The sequence below is a fragment of the Phodopus roborovskii genome, unplaced genomic scaffold (assembly GCF_943737965.1).
Source record: "Phodopus roborovskii unplaced genomic scaffold, PHOROB, whole genome shotgun sequence".
In the NCBI taxonomy this organism is placed as follows: Eukaryota; Metazoa; Chordata; class Mammalia; order Rodentia; family Cricetidae; genus Phodopus; species Phodopus roborovskii.
This window is the reverse complement of record NW_026126576.1, coordinates 1,263,834-1,286,355: the sequence shown is the minus strand read 5'-3', so window position 1 is coordinate 1,286,355 and position 22,522 is coordinate 1,263,834. Positions and strand designations below refer to the sequence as shown.

General features: G+C 36.6%; 1 protein-coding gene across 4 annotated transcripts; it reads left to right on the top strand.

Annotated features, from left to right (window-relative positions):
- The first annotated feature begins 754 nt into the window (after nucleotides 1-754).
- Nucleotides 755-19,541, top strand: Uba3 (ubiquitin like modifier activating enzyme 3). Of its 4 annotated transcripts, XM_051203511.1 has the most exons (18): nucleotides 755-850; nucleotides 1,035-1,076; nucleotides 2,761-2,881; nucleotides 4,508-4,588; nucleotides 6,690-6,772; nucleotides 8,954-9,034; nucleotides 10,461-10,504; nucleotides 10,975-11,039; nucleotides 11,320-11,475; nucleotides 13,340-13,442; nucleotides 13,548-13,661; nucleotides 16,551-16,604; nucleotides 17,170-17,206; nucleotides 17,292-17,373; nucleotides 17,669-17,769; nucleotides 17,884-17,947; nucleotides 18,032-18,086; nucleotides 18,673-19,541. In XM_051203511.1, the coding sequence occupies exons 1-18, from the start codon at nucleotides 831-833 to the stop codon at nucleotides 18,756-18,758; spliced, it is 1,389 nt and encodes a 462-aa protein (XP_051059468.1). In that variant the 5' UTR covers nucleotides 755-830; the 3' UTR covers nucleotides 18,759-19,541. The 4 variants fall into 4 exon arrangements, with proteins under 4 accessions (XP_051059468.1, XP_051059470.1, XP_051059471.1 ...); XM_051203513.1 differs by lacking the exon at nucleotides 1,035-1,076; XM_051203514.1 differs by lacking the exon at nucleotides 17,669-17,769 and having other exon boundaries at nucleotides 18,673-18,809.
- Nucleotides 19,542-22,522: the final 2,981 nt, after the last annotated feature.

Below are 22,522 nucleotides of genomic sequence, written 5' to 3'. Positions count from 1 at the left end.
CAAAAACTTCATTGGTATTTATTACCATCTTTAGGCAATGGATTATACAATAAGTCTATATTTTCTATACCTATCATTTATCAATCATTCATTTATCTATCCAATATATATTTGGATATATTTATGTATAACAGAATAGTTTTCTGACAGAATGGTGTAACACTAAAATATTAATATGGATTTTCACAAAGAAAATAAGACTCTCCATCCTACTTCTATTTAGAAGATGCAAAGTCAAAGATTTTGCATCTTCCTGACTTATGGAAAAACGGAAGTTCCTTTCATCATTTTCCCAGAAGTACATAAAGCACTGGCATATTGGGGTGGTTCTTTTAGTGTTTATATAGAATATATCAACATTTTATTTATTTATCAACATATAAGTGTATAAATAAATAAGTTCATGCGGCATGGCAACATTATAGAGCACATAACATTACTTAAGTAGATACAGTTAATCAAGATTTTAATTACAGTGTGACATGCTTAAAAAGCCCAAGGGAGCCTTAGATGCCAACTTACTCAAGGTTACATACACTCTGGTTCAGTTAGTTCCTCCCCCTCCCTCGCCCCGAAAAACCCTGCCCCGCCTCCCTTCCCCTGAAGACCCGCCCCCTCCTCGCCTGCCCGGCTGTTCTCCTCCTTAACAGCCCCCCCCCCCCCGCCCCGAATGTGAGCTCCGGCGCCGGCTCCGCCCACTCATTTCCTTACCCGCAGCTCCTCCCTTTCGCGCTGGACCCGCCCTCCCCTCCTTTCATTTACTTGCAGCCCCGCCCCTCTCGGGCGGGCCTACCCGCCGCGAGGACCTCTGGGAAGAGGCGGGGAACAATATGGCGGATGGCGAGGAGCCGTAAGTATCGGGCTTTTGCCGGAGCGCCTGGTTAGGCTGGGTTGTGAGAGAGCGCGCTAGTGGACGGTCACCGCTGCCACCTGGGGGTCCCTCAACCCCCGCCCCGTCCCCTCGTCCCCCATACCCGTGCGGCGCCCTCGTGGAGCTTGATGCTGACCCTTCTTTTATTCTCTCTTTCTTTTAGGGAGAAGAAAAGAAGGAGAATAGAGGAGCTGCTGGCTGAGAAGTTAGTGCTGCCGGGAGGCCGGGGTCCTCTCCGGAGACCCCCGCCTCCCCTCAACCCCAGGCCTAGGGGACCAGCCGCAGCGGGCCCGGGGGGACTGGGAGGGGGGCACCCGGAGCAGGCCGCGCGGCCTCACCCCTGACCCCGTCCCCATCCCGGGCCAGCGGCCGGCCGCTCCCTGGCTCTGCTCCTGCAAAAGCCACCCGGTGTCCCCCCTTCCTCCAACCCAAGTAGTCAGAGCTGGGACCTTGTGACAAGTGAATCCAATTTAAATCTAAATGTGCACGAGGCCCGTTTTGGGTCCTTGGTAGACACTGAGACAATACCACACATTATAAACTTTTTGTGAACACTGTGCATCAAGAATTATGTTAAAACTTGTCAGTTTTGCAAAGTAATTGCATAGTCTTAAAGCCTCTGTCGAACCCAGCACTTGCTCCCTCATTTACCACACAACCTGAATCAGATAACTAGTTTTTTGATGCCCTAGATTTATAGTTCTTTTCATATGGCCAATCCTACATGATTCCCCTCCCTCCATGGAAGGGGAAAAAATACTACTGTAGTGGGTGTGGTGAATTAATTTCTGTGTCACTTCTCAGTAGTATTTTGCCTTTTTCATGCTTCCCCCCTCTCCATGGTTGAATTTCAGCAGTTCACATTCCTTCCCACCTTCTAATTTCCTACTTTTTTTTTTTTTTGCATGAAATAACAAAGTCTGAATGCTTGCTATATACCAAGCGCAGTCCTAAGTCCTCTGTAATTATCTCTTTATCTCATGACCATCAGAAATAGTTGCAATCTACAGTTGAGGTTTCTGACAGTAATTTTCTCAAGGTTAGGATTTGCTTAGTTGTGAAATGAAACCCAACTATGCATCAGAACCTCCTCTTGCTATGCAGTTCATGTTGGTCCTAGTAAAAATTTGATACCACTGTCACTAATATATTTGAAGGTAGAAATTGCAGTTACAGGAAAGTTAGTTACCACAACCAGACATGAATCTGTGATTATAAAGTACAATTTTTTTTTTTTTTTTTTAAAGAGGAGTCCCACTTTACTTAGTTGAATATTCTCAAAGATTTCTGGATGATAATGCCTATCCATGGCATACTTTTAACCTAAACATTTTATTTTGTGTGTTTAGTGACAATAAATGTACCTCGTTATTAACAGAGGGCTTTAAAAAAAAAGTACTGGGACCTCTCTAAGGAAAGAAATGAATTGATTTTATCCAAAATGATCAGTGGATCATACCTTTACAGCTTGGGAAGAGCCATTGATAGTATTAGATTTGAAGCACCAGAGTTCTGAAAGTTCCCCTCACCCTCTGGATCTGTTATTTCCCTATCCAAGTGTATTGAAGGAACAGATAGGGAAGTTCACAGTGACTGTAAATACCAAATGTAGGGAAGTCCTTTCCTCACTGAGACACTAGTGTTCCAGCTTTGATCTTTGGGTGCTGAGGAAGCTAGAAGCACAGAGTCTGACTTATTTTATCAAGTAGGTGAAAAGTGCTTTTCCATAACAGACAAGCCAAAAATTGGAAAAGTCTAACCACAACTCAGTTTTCCTTTTATTTGAGCAGGTCTGGTGTGGTTACCTTTACATCTGGGGAGACCTAATAGTTGTGGGTGTGGCTTTTTCATACTGATCTTTGCAGCTGAATTTACTGTGTTCTATGCAGAATGGCTGTTGATGGTGGGTGTGGGGACACTGGAGACTGGGAAGGTCGCTGGAACCATGTAAAGAAGTTCCTCGAGCGATCTGGACCCTTCACACACCCCGATTTCGAACCAAGCACTGAAGTGAGAAACGTTTATTTTTAAATAACTGCTCTAATAGTTTTACATTTCAAAAATAATAAAATGCTACCTTTCTAATTTGCTATTATAATTTGGGTAACTAAAATATGGATAACTAAAATTGTTTTGTGAAATTAAGTTACCTTGTGAGTATTGAACTAAATCTTTACAACTATTTTATGTAAATGACTAGTAATGCATTTTTTAATTTTTCATGTAACTTTAAAATTTTCAAGAGTAGAATACTTGATGACTTAATATTCTGGTATGCTTAAAATTCTAGTTTAAAATAATTTCTAAGACACATTTTCCCTTTTGTATCCCTACTATGGTAAATTAATTCTTGTAAGACTAAGGTAAGCTTACTTAGGGAAATTTTTACTTAGCATTGACTATAATTAACTGAATGTCAAAAATGTGCTTTCAATATAATAGATATATATTTTGAACTGTATCTGGCTTAAAGCAAATTAATTAGATAAAATTTGTTTTTACAAAGTAGGAAAAAAGTATCCACTATAGTGTGTTTTATGTCCTTTGTGTCCACGAAGAAGTTTTGAAATAGAAAAGCTACTCATAAACTTGTTGTGTAAGTCTTGAATTGAGCTCAGTAGCTTGTGTGGATTAATCAATCGCTTTACTCCTCTAGTGGTGAACACAATACTTACTTAGTATTCTTTCTGTGGATAATACCGTTACATAATGCATCATATTTTCTTGTACTTTGAAAGTGTTTTACACAATAGATTAAGATTGTCACTTCTTTAAGTTGAATAATATTTCTAAGTTGTATTCCTGCTGATCTGGAATTGCCTGATTTTGTCAAGTTCTATACATTTCGTTCCTTGTTCAAAGGAAGCTGTAACTGCTCTTATCTAATTTTTGTTAGATCTTCAAACACTGGTGGCCCTTTATCTTCTGGTTTGACATTTAATTTTTTTTTTTTTTTTTTTTTTTTCTGTTTTTAGAAATCAGTGAAGTAACTGACATTTTCCCTACAATTTGGAAAAAAAAAATAAAGGATGGGAGAAGGAAAATAGAGAATATTGTAGTAAAGTAGTTATATGACCAATGAAATGATAAACCAACCCTTGCAAAAAAAGATAAAAATAACTAGGAATAGTTTTTAAATTTTTTAAAAATTTATTTTTCTTTTATGTGTATGAGGAGTTTTACCTTCATGTATATATTGTATGTGCACTGTATGTGCCAAGTACCCATGAAGGTCAGAAGAGGCCATTTGGACCTCTAGAACTTGAGTTATGGGTGGTTGTGAGCCACCACATACATGCTGGAAACCAAACCTGGATCCTCTGCAGGAGCAACAAGTGCTCTTATCTGCTGAGGCATCCAGCCCTACAGGTAGTTTTTCCTGTTAGATGTAGGCTTTTAATTTCATACATTAAAAATACATTTTAAGTGTTAAATAGAAACTTTGAAATCATTAGAATTTCAAAATTTGTAATTAAGTCTCCTTTCATAATTTGAAATAATTGATGTCAGGTGTGTTGCATATGGATAGTTGCCCTTTTTTATGTCTACATTAACAACTGTTGTGTGGTTTGTAGCCTTATTCATGGTTCCTGTGGTGATCGCCTACATTTTAATATGCCTTTCCATTCTTTGCAGTCGCTGCAGTTCTTATTAGATACATGTAAAGTTCTAGTGATTGGAGCTGGTGGCTTAGGATGTGAGCTCCTGAAAAACCTGGTAATATATCATACATAAAATACTGTTCTCTTAGAGATGAGTAAGGCCTTTTGCTTTTCTGTCATGAGGAGTGTCTTCATTTCATGATTATTAATTTTTCCCTAAAACATTTCCTGGATAAGTTTAGCAGGTCAAATTTTATACAGTAATAAAAATACATATTACTTTGGAACTCTAGAAGTCCTTAAAGTCATTTGTTTCTTCTCTGCTCTTTTGTTTTTGTTTGTTTGGTTGCTGCTTCTTTTTGCCTAGTGCTAATTTCATTTCATTGAAGTAAATAACAGAATAGTTCATTATTTTATGTGTAATTTCAAGTAACTTGTTATTTCTTTTGCTTTTCTTAATAACCCAGTTAGGTGGGGTTTTGTGTCATTTTACTCAAATGAACACATTGAGCTACAGCAAAATTAAAAGTCTCATTCTTTTTCCTGGATTACAGTGAGGTTCCTAAAATCTAATTCAGGACATCAGTTCTTTAAGATGGTTGTTTTTGATGACCATATGATGATAGTAAATGCCTAAAATTTGGGGCAGCTGAGCCTTTATTCTTTTTATGTTTGCTTGTTTGTTTTTGTGTTTGGAGACAGGGTTTCTCTGTGTTGCTTTGGAGCCTGTCCTGGAACTCACTCTGTGGCTGGCTTTAAACTCACAGAGATCCTCCTCCTGCCTCTGCCTCCCAAGTGCTGGGATTAAAGGCATGCACCACCAATGCCTGGCCTCAGCTGAGTTTTTATAAAACTGTTTCTGTATACTGTTTAGAAATACATAGATGTGATGTAATTGCTTTCATAGAGTTATCTCTCTTTTTTTAAGATTTATTTATTTATTATGTATGCAGTGTTCTGCCTGTAGTATGAAAATCTAAAATCTGTAGAAGGCTAAGGGTTTGTGGAGTTGGCCATTGTTTTTTGTTTATGCATTAGGCATGTACATGTTCCTTAAAGCTTAACTTTTTCAGTTTGAAGCCATGATTTACTGTTGCAGTCTATACTGACTTTTAAATTGCTGTCATTAAAGATTAGATCTGAAGATTATTCCTCAAGCAACTTTAGGGAGTAGTTCTTCTATTACTTTCCTATATATTGATCTATATATTTCCTATATTCTCATACACAGAATGCCTTTTACTTTATTATTTGTTACTTGTTTTAGATGTAAGCATAGAAGATATGGGCGGTTTTTTTTTTTTTTTTTTTTTTTTTTCCTTTTCCTTTTCTTTTCACTAACTGCACGCCCCCTAAAGGCTCATTCTAAAAAAAAAAAAAGAAAAGGAGAGACTATGACATAATGTCACTGATTAACCAAATGTTTATTGAGTCTCCTCTTGTAAATGCCAAGCACTTTTTTAGGCGATAAAGACTCAAATGGAGCAACATAAACAAGTGATCATTTATGGAACTCAAATTTTTCTTGGGGGAGGGGGAGAGAGAGGAAGGGAGATGGATGGATGGATAGATAGATAGATAGAGAGATAGATAGATAGAGAGATAGATAGATAGATAAAGAATGTCAGGTGGTAGTAAATGCATGAAGAAAGGAAGGGTGAGGATAGACAGCCTGGTGGTGAGGGGATGGGTTTTCAAAAAGTGGTTTGAGTAAGGAAGGGTTGAATAGTGTGCTAGAACATTGAGAAGGAAGGTTCCAGGCAGGGGGACAGCAGATGAAAATCGATAGACGTTGTGAGTTTTCTCTTGGTTATAGATGATTTAAATCTGAGTGCTTGTGCATCTTTGGCTTTTGACAAGATTCTTGAAGTTTTTTATTTTCTTGTTTGTTTTGTTTTGTTTTTTGAGGCAGGGTTTTTCTGTATTGCTTTGGAGCCTGTCCTGGAACTCACTTTGTAGACCAGGCTGGCCTCGAACTCACAGAGATCCTCTTGCCTCTGCCTCTTGAGTGCTGGGACTAAAGGTGTGTACCACCAACACCCAGCAAGATTCTTGAATTTTTTAATGCCTTTTACAGACTTTTTAAGCCAAAGAATACAATTATGTAGAATTTATTACTATAAACATATGGATTTAGGACATAGATTTTTTGAAAATCTGTTATGTTTTAAAAGAAAGGAAACTCATGCCTAATTAAATTGCTTTTCTTTCCACAGGCCTTGTCTGGTTTTAGACAGATTCATGTTATAGATATGGACACTATAGATGTTTCCAATCTAAATAGGCAGTTTTTATTTAGGTAAGTTTTGATATTTTAAAAATTCTGATATTTAAAATTTTGTACATTGCAATTTAATAACTATTGAGGGTTTAACATGGATTTTACAAAAACAGGAAGAACTACTTTTATACTTTCGGTAGATACTCGAAACTGTATCCTGAGTATTCAGGTGATGATTGTTTTATAAGCACATTTGTGCCTTTTCCATTCTGACAAGTTTTTAATGTATTACTGCTTTGGAATAGACTTAGGCGATCAGTTATTGATAATAAGACACACCTTTTAACTTGTAACTAACATGATTGCAATAGTAGTGATGCTTACAGAGCTAATTAATTTGCATGATGCCAGGAAGGGTGACTTGCCATTTTATTTATGACAATATCTTAATTACAGCAGTTGACAGTCCCCTGGTCCTGGAAATTTCATAATAGTCTTCACTAAAACCACACTGGAGTTCTTTTGTGTGAGACTTTTAAAAAAACAAAAACACATTTAGCAGAATCTTGGCATTCCACTGTTTCCCTCTTCTATATGTGAAGAGCTGTCTGAAGAGTGCTTGAATGTGGTATTCAAACCAAGATTTCTAATTTATAGTACTTTTCTATGCAAGTAAGGGTAGAGAATAAAATTGTTGGCAGCTGCAAATAGGAAAGGAATAATTCTTTATATTCTTTATTGGAGAAGAGAAAAATTGACCCGATTAAATGTTTTCTTTTAAATTCTAATTTTAAATAAAATAAAAATTTGATTTGTTATTTTTACTTTTTAAAAAATGTATCCACTGTCCTGTATGAAGGGTGTAAAGAGTAAGGGTTCAATGTCTAGGAGTACATGTGTGTTATAGGAAGTTGTAGTGAAGCACTTACTCTTATGTGAGTGATAACTCATTTCCATGAGAATCATGAGGAAATAGTAAAAAGGAAATACATGCTTGAAGAGACACTTTGTGTCTTTTGGTACTTAATGTCTGGTTATTATCAAAGAGGGATGCTTCCACACTTTAGTTTCTTGAAAATGTTAATAATGTCTTTGAACTTTATTCTTTCTTTTAAAACATGTTTTAAGAAGCTGGGCCCAGTGGTATCTACTTGTAATCCTAGCACTCAGGTAGCTGAGACAGGAGGATCTGGTCCAGCCTGGGCTGTGTAGTAATATCTGTCTCAAAGAAGAAAGAACAAGCCCCACAGTGCTTAGGGACCTCTTATACTCACTTAGTAGCATAACCAAGATAGAGATGTTACCTATATCTTCCTTACATATAGTGAATCTTTTTGTGTATATTTTACTAAGACCAGAATATAAACACAGTGAAGCAGGCATGTTGGCTCCAGTTGTAATTTTAGCATTTGGAAGGCTGAAGCAGGAATTGCTTAGAGTTTGAGGTTATCTTGCTGGGCTATATAGTAACCCTGAGGCTAGTCCAAGCAAACCAAACCATTTAGATTCTGGGATTCAGGCAGTGTACTTGGATGGCTGTAAGTCTAGGATATTTTTATGTTAGGAAATGTCATGGTTGGAAGTGGCCACTAAATGTGCTGTTATTATGGTTTTCCTGGGGAAGGGGGCACCCTACTATTCAATAGTTTATATTTTCAGCTAAGAAATACAATTAGACTTGTCATATTTATTTGGACTATCAGCAAGGGTTTAGTAACTATGCATTTAATTCATTACTGATATACAAATATTTAGGGGTTAATGGAGAGTTGGCGCATCAGTTAAGAACATACTGTGTCTTTGGTGGACTTAGGTTCAGTTCTCAGCACCTATATCTGGTGGTTCACACCTGCCTCTATTTCCAGCTCCAGAGATTATGAGGACTCCAGCCTCCATAGATAGGCATCTGCAGTCATATGTATATACTCACACAGATACACATGCATACATATATTTTAAAATAATAAAAATAGGTAGTGAAAATATTTTTAAGTATGTTATAAATAAACTTCATTTTTATGTTTGGAAGCTAATTATATAGACCATCTAAGTTCTTATTATAGATGATAACTTAGACTTTTTTTTTTTTTAAGACAGGGTTTCTCTATAGCTTTGGCTGTCCTGGAACTAGCTCTGTGAATCAGGCTGGCCTGGGACTCAAAGAGATCTGCCTGCCTCTGCCTCCTGAGTGTTGGGATTAAAGGTGTACATCACCACTGCCCAGCTATGGGTGTCAATTTAATGTAATGTTTTCTGTAGGCCTAAAGATGTTGGAAGACCCAAGGCTGAAGTTGCCGCAGAATTCCTAAATGACAGAGTTCCTAACTGCAATGTTGTCCCGTATCCTTTCAACAGAAGAGTACTTCTCTAGACTTTTATACTCATAATTGTGAGCATTAACAACAACAAATCAACTCATTTCTAATCCTCACCCATTCAGAACTCTATTCCCTTTGAATGCTGGGCAAGCAGGGATCTAAGGCACATTGGGAAGTAGGTTGAAAAAGAAAGGGAGAGGTGGAGGCGTGGCAACAGTGAGACAGGAGGCTGCCTAAGACGTTCTCTCCTGGATGGATGTCTATAAAACAGGTCTCCCAGGTCTCAACAGTGGGGCTAGATGGAATGGGACTACCCTCCCTCTTTTAATTGTTTACTTACAGAGGGGCCTATTTTTCCATTTTTAAACATCAAAATAGCATGCATTCACCAGAAGCTGTAAAAGGCGTACAGTGAAGCTGCACCTCTTTGTGTTGCTATTGAAAACACAATGTATTATTTAGAGTAGTATCACTTGGATTAAAAAAAGTAAACATTTTTCACAGGATCATGATCTTTTGTTTTTTGTTTTTTGAGACAGACTTTCTGTGTAGCCTTGGTTGTCCTGTATAGATCAGACTGGCCTCTGTCTCATAGTACTGAGATTAAAAGTGTATAGTTCTGCTTTTCAAATGTTAGGTGCTATGATTGACTCATTCTCACAGGTAGTGAAAGGGAATTCGTGAGTAGCCTGCAAGTACACAGTGACAAGGAATAGTTGCTGATTGGGTAAGAAGAGACCTACAGTTGAATGTTGTGAGGGGCAGGAAGTATTCATACTTTACTTCGAGATTCCCCAAGCCTCTTCAAACCTAACAAACCCAATTTTACTAGCAACTGAAAAAGCTGTCAAAATTCTCTGTATTGTTTTTATATAAGGCTTCCAATACTTTGGCATTTTTGGTAGTCTGTTTTTTATTGAAAAGAATTTTTTTTTTTACACAATATATTTTGATCATGTTTTCCCCCTCAACTCCCAGATCCTTCTACCTCCCTACCACCCACCTTATGTTCTTTCTCTCTCTCTCTAAAAAAAAAAAAAAAAATCCCAAAGCCCAGGGAATGAACACGTACACCCCCAACTAAAATGTAAACCAAACAAGCAAAAGACCAATAACGCAAAAAAGGCCAAAATAAAGCAAAATGAAACAAGAAGTTCACAAAGATTCCATAACTCTTTGATTTTTTTTAAAAATACATTTGTGTGGGGTGGGGGTGGGGGAGAGAGAGAGACCTATTTTCACTTTTACACTGGCATATACACACATGTATAAGTAAAATAATTTAAAGTAGTTTTGTCTGAAAGTAGGATTGTGATCATTTTATCCGATTTTTTTTGAATTCCACATTGATCACCTGTTTTGAATAAGCAGTTTGTTCCTTATGGCATTGTTAAAATCACTGCAGAAATTTGAAACTTGGTATCTTAAGTTCCTTTACTTGGATTCAGACATTTCAACAAGATTCAAGATTTTAACGACACTTTCTACCGACGTAAGTGCTCACTTGAAATTAAATCTCGTGGTTGGTTTCTCTCTGTTGATTTTGAGTAAGCTTGTTGACTAACTCACTATGCATCACTGTCCTGACTCAAGCTGCTCACTTGAATAAGAATTATTGGAAGTTTAAGAGACTGGGAAGATTCTAATATCTTATAAGTGAATTACTCTGTATAACTGCCTTTATTTAAATTGGTAAACTGTTCAAAGCAGTTTTGGAGATAAAGCAAAGCTGGGTGGAAGGTAGAGAGCTCCCAGCATCTTCCGTCCACAATGATTGGATGCAGCCTTTGAGCTGGTGCTAGACCACTCTTAGAGTAGTGCATTTGTGAACACTAGACTGAGTGGATGTGGTGGGGCCAGCACTAAGGAGGCTGAGGCAAGAGGATAGGAAATTTGAGACCAGCCTAGGACTACTTGTGAGACTGTATCAAAAATTAAATGTGGATTTTTTTTTTTTCGTAGAGTTTCATATTATTGTATGTGGCCTGGACTCTATCATAGCCAGAAGATGGATAAATGGAATGCTGGTAAACACTTCTAAAGATCTTTGCTGTTGCTTTTGACAATCAGAATTGTCATATTTTTGTAAAATAAGAATTTGTTTTAAATTAAGTAGATATGCATCACTGTTGTTGCATGTTGTTGGTTTTTAGTGAGAACATTTATTGTTAAGAATATAATTCCTTCATTCTGATGTGTTGCTGCTGTGTCCCAAACTTACTCCTAGAATTTGTTGGAAGCATGCTGCTGTTTTTATTTGTTTGTTTTCCTATACCCCTTTTTAAACACTTTAAAACATTTTCTTAGATATCTCTTCTAAATTATGAAGATGGGGTGTTGGATCCAAGCTCTATTGTCCCATTGATAGATGGGGGGACAGAAGGCTTTAAAGGAAATGCCCGGGTGATTTTGCCTGGAATGACTGCTTGTGTTGAATGCACTCTGGAACTTTATCCACCTCAGGTAATCAGAAAAGCACCTGCATTTCTTTCTTAGTATTTTGGGTTGTAATTAGTGCTGATTATTACATCTAGTCATTGTTTGGGGTCTGTATTGGGGATCAACATATATTTAAAGATATGCTGAGACCTGGGGGTATAGGTTAGTATTTACCATAATGAGAGTGCAGGCTCGAACTTGCACACTTCAGCATCAAAACAAAAGGAACATTTAAAAGAAAATTTGCTAATAATAAAGTGTGACAGTCTACCGTGAGAGAAGACACTATATATCAGGTCTTGTGTTTTTATGGTTTTATTTTAATTATTATGTGTATGTGTGTAAGTGTAGGTATGCAATGTTTCTGGAGGCCAGAGGTGACGGATCTCACTGCAGATGGAATTATGGGTGCTGGGAACCGAACTCAGATCTTTTGAAAGAGGAGTATATACTCTTAACCATCTTTCTAGACCCTTAATTTTTTATTTAAGAGAAATTACAAAGTTATTTGTTGGGATAAGTTATATTCTGTCTGTTTTCTCTGTATACCTGCCCTTAATCCATGATTCTAGCTGCCTATAGGCTGGGAATATTAAGCAGGAACTCCAGAAATAAATGATGTATAAGATTAAAATCCCCCCTCCCTTTTAAGTTGTATCCATTTCTGGATAATGTGAATTTTGAGTCATCTTATTCCTTTGGAGTATACTTGAGTTTTTCTTAGATTTAATTATGTTTACTTCTGTGCATGTGCCAGTGCATATGTGTGTACATGGGTGTTGGTGCTCTGAGAAGCTGGAAGCATTGGGTCCCCTGGTGCTGGAGATTCAGGAGGTTGTGAGTCACCTGATGTGGGTGCTAGGACCCTAACGGCTCCTCTGCAAGAGTGGTTAACATTCTTTCTCTAGTCCCTGGAGTCTTCCTTATTAATACTTTTTAAAAAATCTATTGTGCCTAATTTATGTGTTAAACTTTATCTTAAAGTGTGTGTATTTAGGGTTCAGACATTTGTTGGGGTTGTAGGACGTACCTTTCATGAACGAGGAAGGCTCACTGTAATTATTTCAGAGATGAAAAATACTAGAAAAGGGGCTGGTGAGATGACTAGGCAGATGAAGGCACCGAGCTCACTCCTAGCACTCCATGGTGGAAGAAGAGAGCTGAAAGTTTCCTTCTGACTTTTACATGTGCATTGCAGTATGTGCTCCCACACACATACATGCAAAATAAATCTAATAAAAGTTGAAAAGTAGGTCGGGCAGTGGTGGCTCATGCTTTCAATCCCAGCACTGGGGAGTCAGAGGCAGGCGAATCTCTATGGTCTACAAGATCTAGTTCCAGGACAGGCTCCAAAGCCACAGAGAAACCCTGTCTTGAAAAACCAAAAAAAAAAAAAAGATTTTTTTTTTTTTTTTTTTTTTTGAAAAATAGGATTAAGAAATCTTTTCAAACATGGGTTTCTTTAATTACATATTCATTATAAAGAATAGTTGCAATTTTGATTTATAAGTGTTAGCAGCCCTGAGTATTAATTTAATTGATTTAACTGATTGTGCTTTTGTGTTGTGATTATATCTTCACATTAAACACAGGTAAAACTAAATCATTCACATTTCAGCATTTATTTAATATTTTCTCATTGGGAACAGAACTTGAGTGAATATGATCTAAAAATGTAGGGCAATTTGTCTTTCTTTTATAGGCAGCTCAACCTAAACAGACTCTTTCTTGTGCCTCCTATTAGTTTAGCAGTTTTAATGCTCCATAGTGTTTTGTTTATTTAAATCAAGAGCTGACATAAAATTTTATGAAGTAACCAGACCTGGAAGTTGTATTTAAAATAACTCCTTGTTTAAATTTTACTAAGAAAGATAAACTGTGTGTTTAGGTCAATTTTCCCATGTGCACCATTGCATCTATGCCCAGGCTCCCAGAACACTGTATCGAGTATGTAAGGATGTTGCAGTGGCCCAAAGAGCAGCCTTTTGGAGGTAATTTAATAATCTAAACGTAGCGAGTATTTTATATATTACTTATTTTAAAATTTCATTTAAAAATTGCCTTATGGTTATATATGTCTGTTTCCCCACCACCAGATGGAGTTTCATTAGATGGAGATGACCCTGAACATATTCAATGGATTTTCCAAAAGTCTGTAGAGAGAGCATCACAATATAATATTAGAGGTGTTACCTATAGACTCACTCAAGGTGAGTAGTAAACTGTCATGATTGTGTGATTGTTGGGAGTGGTTAGACATCTCCATCCATTTGAAGTTTATTAGGGAACTCTGGGAGCAATGGTCTCCCAGTTATCCAAGGTAGGAGGGAACTAAGCTCAGCAGAATGCACCACTCAGGGATTGAATGGTATCACTGACTCATATTTACATACAGTTGATAGAAGCCTTATCTTCAAAGTCTGTTTACTTCATCTTTCACTGAAGAATTCATTCCCTACTGGGAACAGTCAAAACACTGTTATTCCATATGTTGAGCAGAAATCTGTGTGAGTTTTGTTCAGTATCGTACACAATCTAGTTCCTTTTATTTTTTTAAATTTTTATGTTAAGAGTGTTTGGCCTACTTGTACGTATGTGCATTTCATGCATATCTGGTGCCTGCAGAGGACAGAACAGGGCATTGGATCCTCTGGAGTTGGAGTTACAGAAAAATGTGAGCTGTGTGTGCATGCTAGGAACTGAACCGGGGTCTTCTGGGAGGACAATAAGTGCTCTTAACTATGAGCTATCTCTCCAGTTCCCAACCCCCCTTTTAATAATAGTTTCTAACAACTGAGCAAAGTAATCACATTTTCTCTACATTAGTAATTTTTACCATTCTTAAGTCTTCCTGATTACTTAGTGTCACAGACTTCAAGTCTCCATGTTATTATTCCCTGACCATCATCCAGTTATCCATCCTCCTTGGATCTGCTAAGACTTTTAGTGCAGCATTCTAGGGTTAGCCTTACCTCTGAAGATGTGTGCAGTCTGAAAGGAGAAATGACATTTTACTGTCATTTGTTGTTATCATTGATGTTCTATTTCCATTTGTTTGTTTTTTGTTTTGTTTTGTTTTTTGAGACAGGGTTTCTCTGTATTGCTTTGGAGCCTGTCCTGGAACTTACTCTATAGACCAGGCTGGCCTTGAACTCACAGAGATCCGCCTGCCTCTGCCTCCAAGTGCTGGGACTAAAGACATGTGCCACCAATGCCTGGCCCTATTTCCATTCCTTAATGTTGCTATTCATTGAAATCTACATATCTTTTTGGCAATGCAGTTGTTAAGCCTTCTCGTCCCCTCCCCCTTCACTGAATTGTTATTCTAGAGTTTTTGTTAAATTTTTTATTGGTTCTTGAGATCAACCTAAGGCTTTAGCAGCCTTTTAGATTTGTCTCAGTCTATTAACAGGTCTTCTTGAGTCTCCCAGACTTCTTCACTGTCTTCACAAAGAAGCCATAAAAGATCTTTCCAGATGCTCTACAAAAGCCTGGTGTTCTGTCTTTCCGTTTTCTGAGAGCTAGGTCAGTCAGTCACCAAGTGTGTCTCCTCTAGCATAGGCTCACAATTAGCAGTCCTGCTCACTTTAGTGACCAGTGTCCAGTCCAGTTACAGTTCATCCCTTCCAGAGTTTTGCTGAATTCTTCAGAAAGCGCTTTGTATTCTTTTTGAGAATTTGTCATTTCTCTTCTGTGGTTATTTTCTTTTATTGACTCACATTCTTTGTATTGTCACATGAAAATTCAGTTCATGCCTGCTGCCTATTTTCTCATCTTTCTCTACACCATCCTGCTCTGTACTCTTCTTCCTGGAATGCTGGAAACACCTTTCCTTGCTTCCTCACCCTCCAGGATCCTGTGCTTGCTTCTAGAGCAAGCAATTCAAGTGCAGTTAGGAGACAAGCTTTCTTTTATTCTGTGGGACACAGTTTGTTCATTGCTTACATAAGTATGGAAGTGCAAATCTTACTCAAAATAGAGCTGTGTTTCATTTTGTGTGTAAAAGATATACTTTTTTTAAAAGTGTTGTTTTAGCCTTTAATCCCAGCATTTGGGAGGCAGAGCCAGGTGGGTCTCTATGAGTTCAAGGCCAGCCTGTTCTACAAGAGTGAGTTCCAGGACAGCCAGGACTGTTTTTCAGAGAAACCCTGTCTCAAAAAACAAAAAACAAACAAACAAAAAAAAAAATTATTGTGATATAACTTATGTCAAGAATAATATTTTTTTATACTTACTGAGGCATTTCAGAATCTAGTATAGTGTATCGATGCTAAGACTAATGTGGGCTGGGTATATGTGGGCCCAACCCATTCCTACATTTATTAGAGGTAATGTTGTGGATATGACATTTAATTTCTCAGTCTTGGCTTTCCTTCTTTTTAGAACATGACTAATATCACCTTGTCAGTAACACTGAATAATATTTACTGTTCATACTTTCACACTGTACCTGGAGTATAAGGAAGCACTGTTATTATTGCCTTACTGCTTTGTCATTATATAAAACTATAGTATTGCTTAAGAGTTTAAACATACTACAGAATGGGAATGTGAAAGAAGGTAGTTCATGTTTAAGCTTTTCAGGTTTTTTTATTTGTTTTGTTTTTCAGATAGCATTTTTCTGAGTAACCCAGAGTGGCTTCAAACTCATGGTTCTTCTGCCCCAGCTTTCCAAGTGCTGGCAAGAGGCACATGTCACTGAGCCTGGCTATACCCAACTTCATTTCTTGACTTGAAAGCCTGAAAAATCAAGTTTCAGAAAATGGCATTTAACAATTGGACTTTAAGAGATTTAATTATATTACTTTAACTTAAGATGACTGTTTATTTGGAAGGAGCCAGAGGGATATGGCTTAGTTGTCAAAAGTGCTTATTATCCATAACCACTTCTAAGTCCAGCTCCAGGGGATTGAACAAACTCTTTTGGACTCTTAGGACACCTACACCTGCATATGCACATGTACACACACACACACACACACACACACACACACACACACACGTACACCTGTGCATACGTGCCTCTACACATAATTGAAAATAAATCTTGAAAGGAAAAAAGAAGAAATGACCATATTTTATTTTGTAAATTTTTTCAGGGGTAGTAAAACGAATCATTCCTGCAGTAGCTTCTACAAATGCAGTCATCGCAGGTAACATAAAAAAGACTTTCTCAGTTTGACTTTTACCCTTGATTTTTGACTTAATATGTAAATTAACATTTCTATAGTTACTTGTATTCTAAGAATTTGATATCTTCTTGGATGAGTTACCCCAACCAAATTTGCTACTGTATCCTCTGTATATCTTGTATTATTATGTCTTTTTTTAAAAATTTTTTTATTTTTTACATATATTACATGCCAAGCAGTTTCCCTTACCTCCACTCCTCCCAGCCTCCCCACCTCCCCATTTCATTATGTCTTACAAGGCATTATATCTCTTAGACAAAGTGCTCACAGTAAAGGGTTGTCTTAGTGTGTCTTTTTACTCATAGGTTTAGCTTTTCATTGATCTGGTGAACACAAAGGGAAAGGTTTATTGCTTGGATTATGTAAAACAAATGATAAAACTTGTCCTTTCCTATATTTTTAAAATTAAGTACTTTACAGTCTGCTTTCTCTATAAAAATATAGAAATCACAAATTTATCTGATTGATTGCTGACTTTCAAAGTATTTAATTTTTACTGAGTTAAAATACCTTTTTTTCTCTCTAGCTGTGTGTGCCACTGAGGTTTTTAAGATAGCCACAAGGTAATGAGTTTTATTTTTATCTTGAATATAACTCCATGTTACAACTTTGCTCAGTTAGATAAACTTGATCATTTTTTCATTACAGTGCATACATTCCCCTTAATAATTACTTGGTATTCAATGATGTAGATGGACTGTACACATACACATTTGAAGCAGAGAGAAAGGTTAGTAGTGCTAAGCTAATGGGAATGTTTTCCACTATTCAGCCTTTGCTCTTATATATTAATTATTAATTAGGAATTTAAAAGTCAATATTCATGTTCTGAGCTACTAAAGTTAATCATGTATTTTTTGTTGGCTAGTTTAAATAGATAGTGTATGGCAAAATAATTTAGAGGCTTTAAAGCAGAAAATATTTCCATTGGAAATATTCATGATTGTAAAACAATTTGATTTCCTTATCTTTGCTTAAAAAAAGACTGACATTAGTGTTTTTAAATTACTCTTTTATGTTTATAGGAAAATTGTCCTGCATGTAGCCAGCTTCCTCAAAACATTCAGTTTTCCCCATCAGCTAAACTACAAGAGGTTCTAGACTATCTGACCAATAATGCTTCCCTGTAAGTGTTCAGTTTTTATTATAAAAATACAATTATTATAAAAATTGTATTTTAAACTTTAAAATGAGCAAGAACTATTTCTTTAAATAAAACGATGTTTGCTACTTTATTTAGGCAAATGAAGTCTCCAGCTATCACAGCCACATTAGAGGGGAAGAACAGGACACTTTACTTACAGGTCAATAGTTTAATTTTTACATTTGTAAAGAAAATTGTATTTTTTCCTTAATATACTATAAATTAAAATAATATTGTTTTCCAGTCAGTAACATCTATTGAAGAACGGACAAGGCCCAATCTTTCCAAGACATTAAAAGGTATCTTAAGTAAATGTGTATATTAATAGTTTCCTTTTTTAGTAAAAGTAAATGTCTACGCTCTCTCTCTCTCTCTCTCTCTCTCTCTCTCTCTCTCTCTCTGTGTGTGTGTGTGTGTGTGTGTGTGTGTGTGTGTGTGTGTGTGTCTGTCTGTCTGTCTGTCTGTCTGTCTCCGTTTGTCTGTCCGTCTGTGTCTGTTTCTCCTCATTACCAGGGATCATAATCAGGTTCCACTTGACTTGCTAAGGAAATGCCTTATCCTCATCCCTTAGGGTTTGGAGATAGGATTTCTTATGGTTGCTTTAGCTGGTGTTGAACTTACTTGTAGTGCATGCTGTGTTTGAAATTAGATTTGCGCTTAATTAAATATGATTAAGTCATAATTAATCATATCTATTAAAATAATAGAATTAATGGCTCTTTTTATAGAAAAAAATGTAAAACTCCAAGAAATCAAGTTAAAAAAGAATTGGATTTTGAGATATATCCAAACTCTAAAACTATAATTTGTGTATATGTATAATATTATTGTTTTTGATTGTATATTTATTTTTGTTTGGGCTAATGACATTCTTTCCTGTTTTAGAATTGGGACTCGTTGATGGACAAGAACTGGCTGTTGCTGATGTCACCACACCACAGACTGTGCTCTTCAAACTTCATTTTACTTAATCTATGTATAATAGAAAATTCATAGAAATAATATACTCTGTGAATGTTAAGGAATCTAATTGAAGAGCAGGGAAGATGAGCAGAGGAGACACCAAAACAGGAAATGTAATTGATGTCATTTTTAGCATTCGTGTCACTAGAGTTTGACTTTTATATATACATATATATATATATATAAAAAAAAAATGAATGCCTCTTTTTTAACTTTATAAGTTTCTCTTGAAAATTGAACTTTGGGGTTGGGCTAGTAGCATTTTCATTAGTAATATGTAAAACGATGCCTGGAGAGAAAGATTATGAACAAATGTATTGGTTCTTTAAAGCAGGACAAATACTGTCTTTTGTGTGAGTTTGTTATTATGGTCAAAGAACATAATCCTCAGCTCGTATTTGAGCATCCACATGTATAGAAATGTATCCTTGAGTGGAAATGAGGAATTATGTTTTAAGAACATTAAATATTACAACCTGACATCTAGAGTATATCAGACATAGACTGTTTCTTCATTACTACTCATATAATTGTGGCTATCCAAATGTGTATTAATTATTGTAGAGTTTAACTTGTCCATAATAATTTGTAAACAGTATTACAGATTAATTCTTGTGCATGGAAATATTAAGTATTTTCATGTGTTTATTTGCAATGCCATAGAGGTCAGTGTGCACAAACTTAAACCAAGACAATGGGTATTCAAAGAAAATGAATGTTTAAACAGTTATCACTGATGCTTTTGCACTATTTATTAATAAAGTCATACATTGTCTACTTTTTATTGAAAATTTTAAAATATATTAATAATAGTAAATAGCTCCATAGTGAAATAGGAATAATTTTTAAATATTTAAGTTATTAACAGATTTTTATTGCACCTGAATTAAAATTTTACTATAGTAATTTCCATAATAAAGGCCCTCTACTAGGTTAACTGGCTTGAACATGATAAATGAAATGAAATGGGGTGAATAATTTTATAGTAAATGCCTGTTTTCTTTAAAAGTACTAAAATCAAAGTGAAGCATAAATGCTAAAAAGAAAAAAAGCTGTTGTAATATTTCTAATGTGGGAACAAATAGTACCTCTTCATTTCTTTTTTTTTTTTTTTTTTTTTTTTTAGTTTTCAGTGTTTGTTGTTTTTTCATTTTTTGTTGCACTTTTTTTATTCATAAGATTTGTGAATGTTAGTGGCTGAAGTGTGTCTTCTTTTTGGTGTGGGTATGATTCAGAACCTCCCACATATTTGTCAAGTGCTCTGCCGTTGAGCTATACCCTATTTTTTGTTCTCTCCAGCTCCATCTTGACAAATTTAGTTTAATTATAAAATGGCATGGAGGACTGGAGAGATAACTCAGTGGTTATAAGCACTGTCTGTTCTTCCAGAGGACCAGGGGTCCAATTCCTAGCTCACAACTTTCTGTAACTCCAGTTCTAGGGGAACCTACACACTCACACAGACAAATACGCACATAAAATAAATAGATAAATGTTCTTTAAAAAGCATTATGTGCTTAAAAAAAAAAGGATCACTAGGTAGTGATGGCTTCCGCTTTTAATCCCAGCATTTGGGAGGCAGAGGCAGGCCTTGTCTACAAGCAGGTTCTAGGACAGTCAGAGCTATTACACAAAGAAACCCTGTCTCAAAAAACAAGATATATAGTTAATTAAACCACATGGTACATTTATATGCTTTACCCAAAATGTTACAGAGACAACAGTTTTTCTTTGTGGTTGTTTTTGGGATCAGCCTTATACATTGCTAGGTCAGTATTCCATCACTAAACTGTATTCCCTATGAAAGTTTTTGTAGTTTTTTGTATGATAAGGTTTCATTGTGTAGTCTAAACAGGCTTTGAGCTTGTGACCCTCCTCCCACTGTCCCCTTCTGCTTTGTGTCACAAAGCAGACTTTTTTTGTTTTGTTTTGTTTCAGGACAGGGTCTCACTATGTAGCTCTAGCTTGTCTGGAACTCACTATGTAGACCGGGCTGGATTTGAAGTCACAGAGATTCACTGCCTCTGCCTCCCAACAGTTGAGCCTTTTTAAAGATGAAGATCCTTAACCTAAGTACCTTCTCCATGAAGATGCTGTAATGGTTTTTATAACAAGGCAACAACAGAACTTAGAAAATAACTTTGGGTGGTTTATTATGTCCCTTGTTTAGTGCTGTGCATTTAGAAGTATTGGAACAGTTCTCCTTACATACTCATCTAAACTGTTTGGAGAGAATTGTTACTTAGTACAACCTTGTATAAGTAACTCAAGTATTAGTACATGCTAAGACTGTTTTTCTTTGGGTTTGAAAACGTTTTTATGTTTTATAATGTACATGAGTAATGTACATTTTTATGTTTTATAATGCACATGAGTCAGAACCCTATGCTGTTTGGATCAGAGGCTTCTGGTAAGGATAGTGACAATGAAAAACAAAAGTAAGGGTAAAACACAGGGCTTGCAAAAATCTACTGAAGGAAGCAAAGCCTACGATACTCTTATCAGAGAAGTCAGAATCTGAAGACCAAAACATTAAAGGTACTGGTCACAATTCCGTCAGCTACCATGTTTGCCTCTTATGGCAACACATTCTATACATTTCTTTCCATCCAATGAAAATCACCTCCTTCCCCTCAAGATTTCTCCTCAGCTCTGACATTACCACAAGTCACTTTCCAGCTTGACTTGCAGGGACTCTGATGTGCCCTCCCTATTGTGACTTTTCCTGCTCTCTGGCTCCTTACCTTTTGTTTGTACTTCATCATCTAGCTCTGGTCAAGGACCAGTTTCCCTCTGACATTCAGCTGTTTTCCTTCATCCTCAGGCTTAGCTTTGTCTTCTCTGGTTTTCAATAATTTTCGATGTAGTTTTTCTGTGTCAACAACCCCCCCCTCCCCACTTCTGTTCTTCAGGGACTAGGCAGGTTGCTTTTCATATGCCAGGAGCTAGGACCTGCGTTTCAATAAGAACCTTCTAGCCACTAGCCTGCTACCTAGGGCTTGTGACACAGACAGACATGTAATGCAGTGGGATACAATTATTGAAATATAATTTGCTACCAATATATTGCTTTGTTTTTTTAAAGAAAAAGTTCCTTTATAGCATAGTTACTTGCAGTGTAAGGTAAATAAATACTCAGGTATGAGGGGCAGTTCTTAGAATTTCAAATATATGGAAAATTGTAGTGTGTGGAAATAATCAAAAGGAGTGGCCATTCTAGCTTAATATTACCATATCCATTCATTTTTTTGTCATGAGATGACACCTCGGTAAAAGAATTAGTGCCCTAATAGAGGTCTCAGAGTCCTTTGTCCTCTAAACCATGCCATACTAAGGCTATTCCAGCCATGAACCAGAATAGGGCCCTTGAGTCCTTAAGAATGTGATTTTGTTTTAGAATAGGGTCATTGCAGGTATAATCAAATAGGGTGTGATCATTCTCAAATATGGAGGCATTAATCTGATATGGTAAGCACCTCTATTAAAAGAGGAGAGAGACATAGGGAGGGAGATTTAAAAAAATGATGTATTTGTAACCAAGGAAAAGGATCACCTGCAAAGATGTGAAGCAATGAGATTCATCCATCAAAGTAGGATGCATTCTTCTGGAAACTCTCAGGGGGAGGGAGGACAGACCTGTTGAACAATTTCAGACTTCTGGCTCCAGACTCTGAAAATATGTGTAATTTTAAACCACCGTGTTGGTAACTGTTTGTTAGGACAGTCTTTGGGAATGCTTTTGGGAATTATATAATTTCTCCCTTCACTTTCC

Bases quoted from the DNA above. Each gene is read 5' to 3' on its own strand.
- Uba3 (XM_051203510.1), top strand. From the start codon at position 1,000: ATGCTGACCCTTCTTTTATTCTCTCTTTCTTTTAGGGAGAAGAAAAGA. The intron at 13,662-16,550 runs GTGAGTAGTAAA...AAATTTTTTCAG, and splicing joins TACCTATAGACTCACTCAAG to GGGTAGTAAAACGAATCATT. The intron at 18,087-18,672 runs GTATCTTAAGTA...TTCCTGTTTTAG, and splicing joins TCTTTCCAAGACATTAAAAG to AATTGGGACTCGTTGATGGA.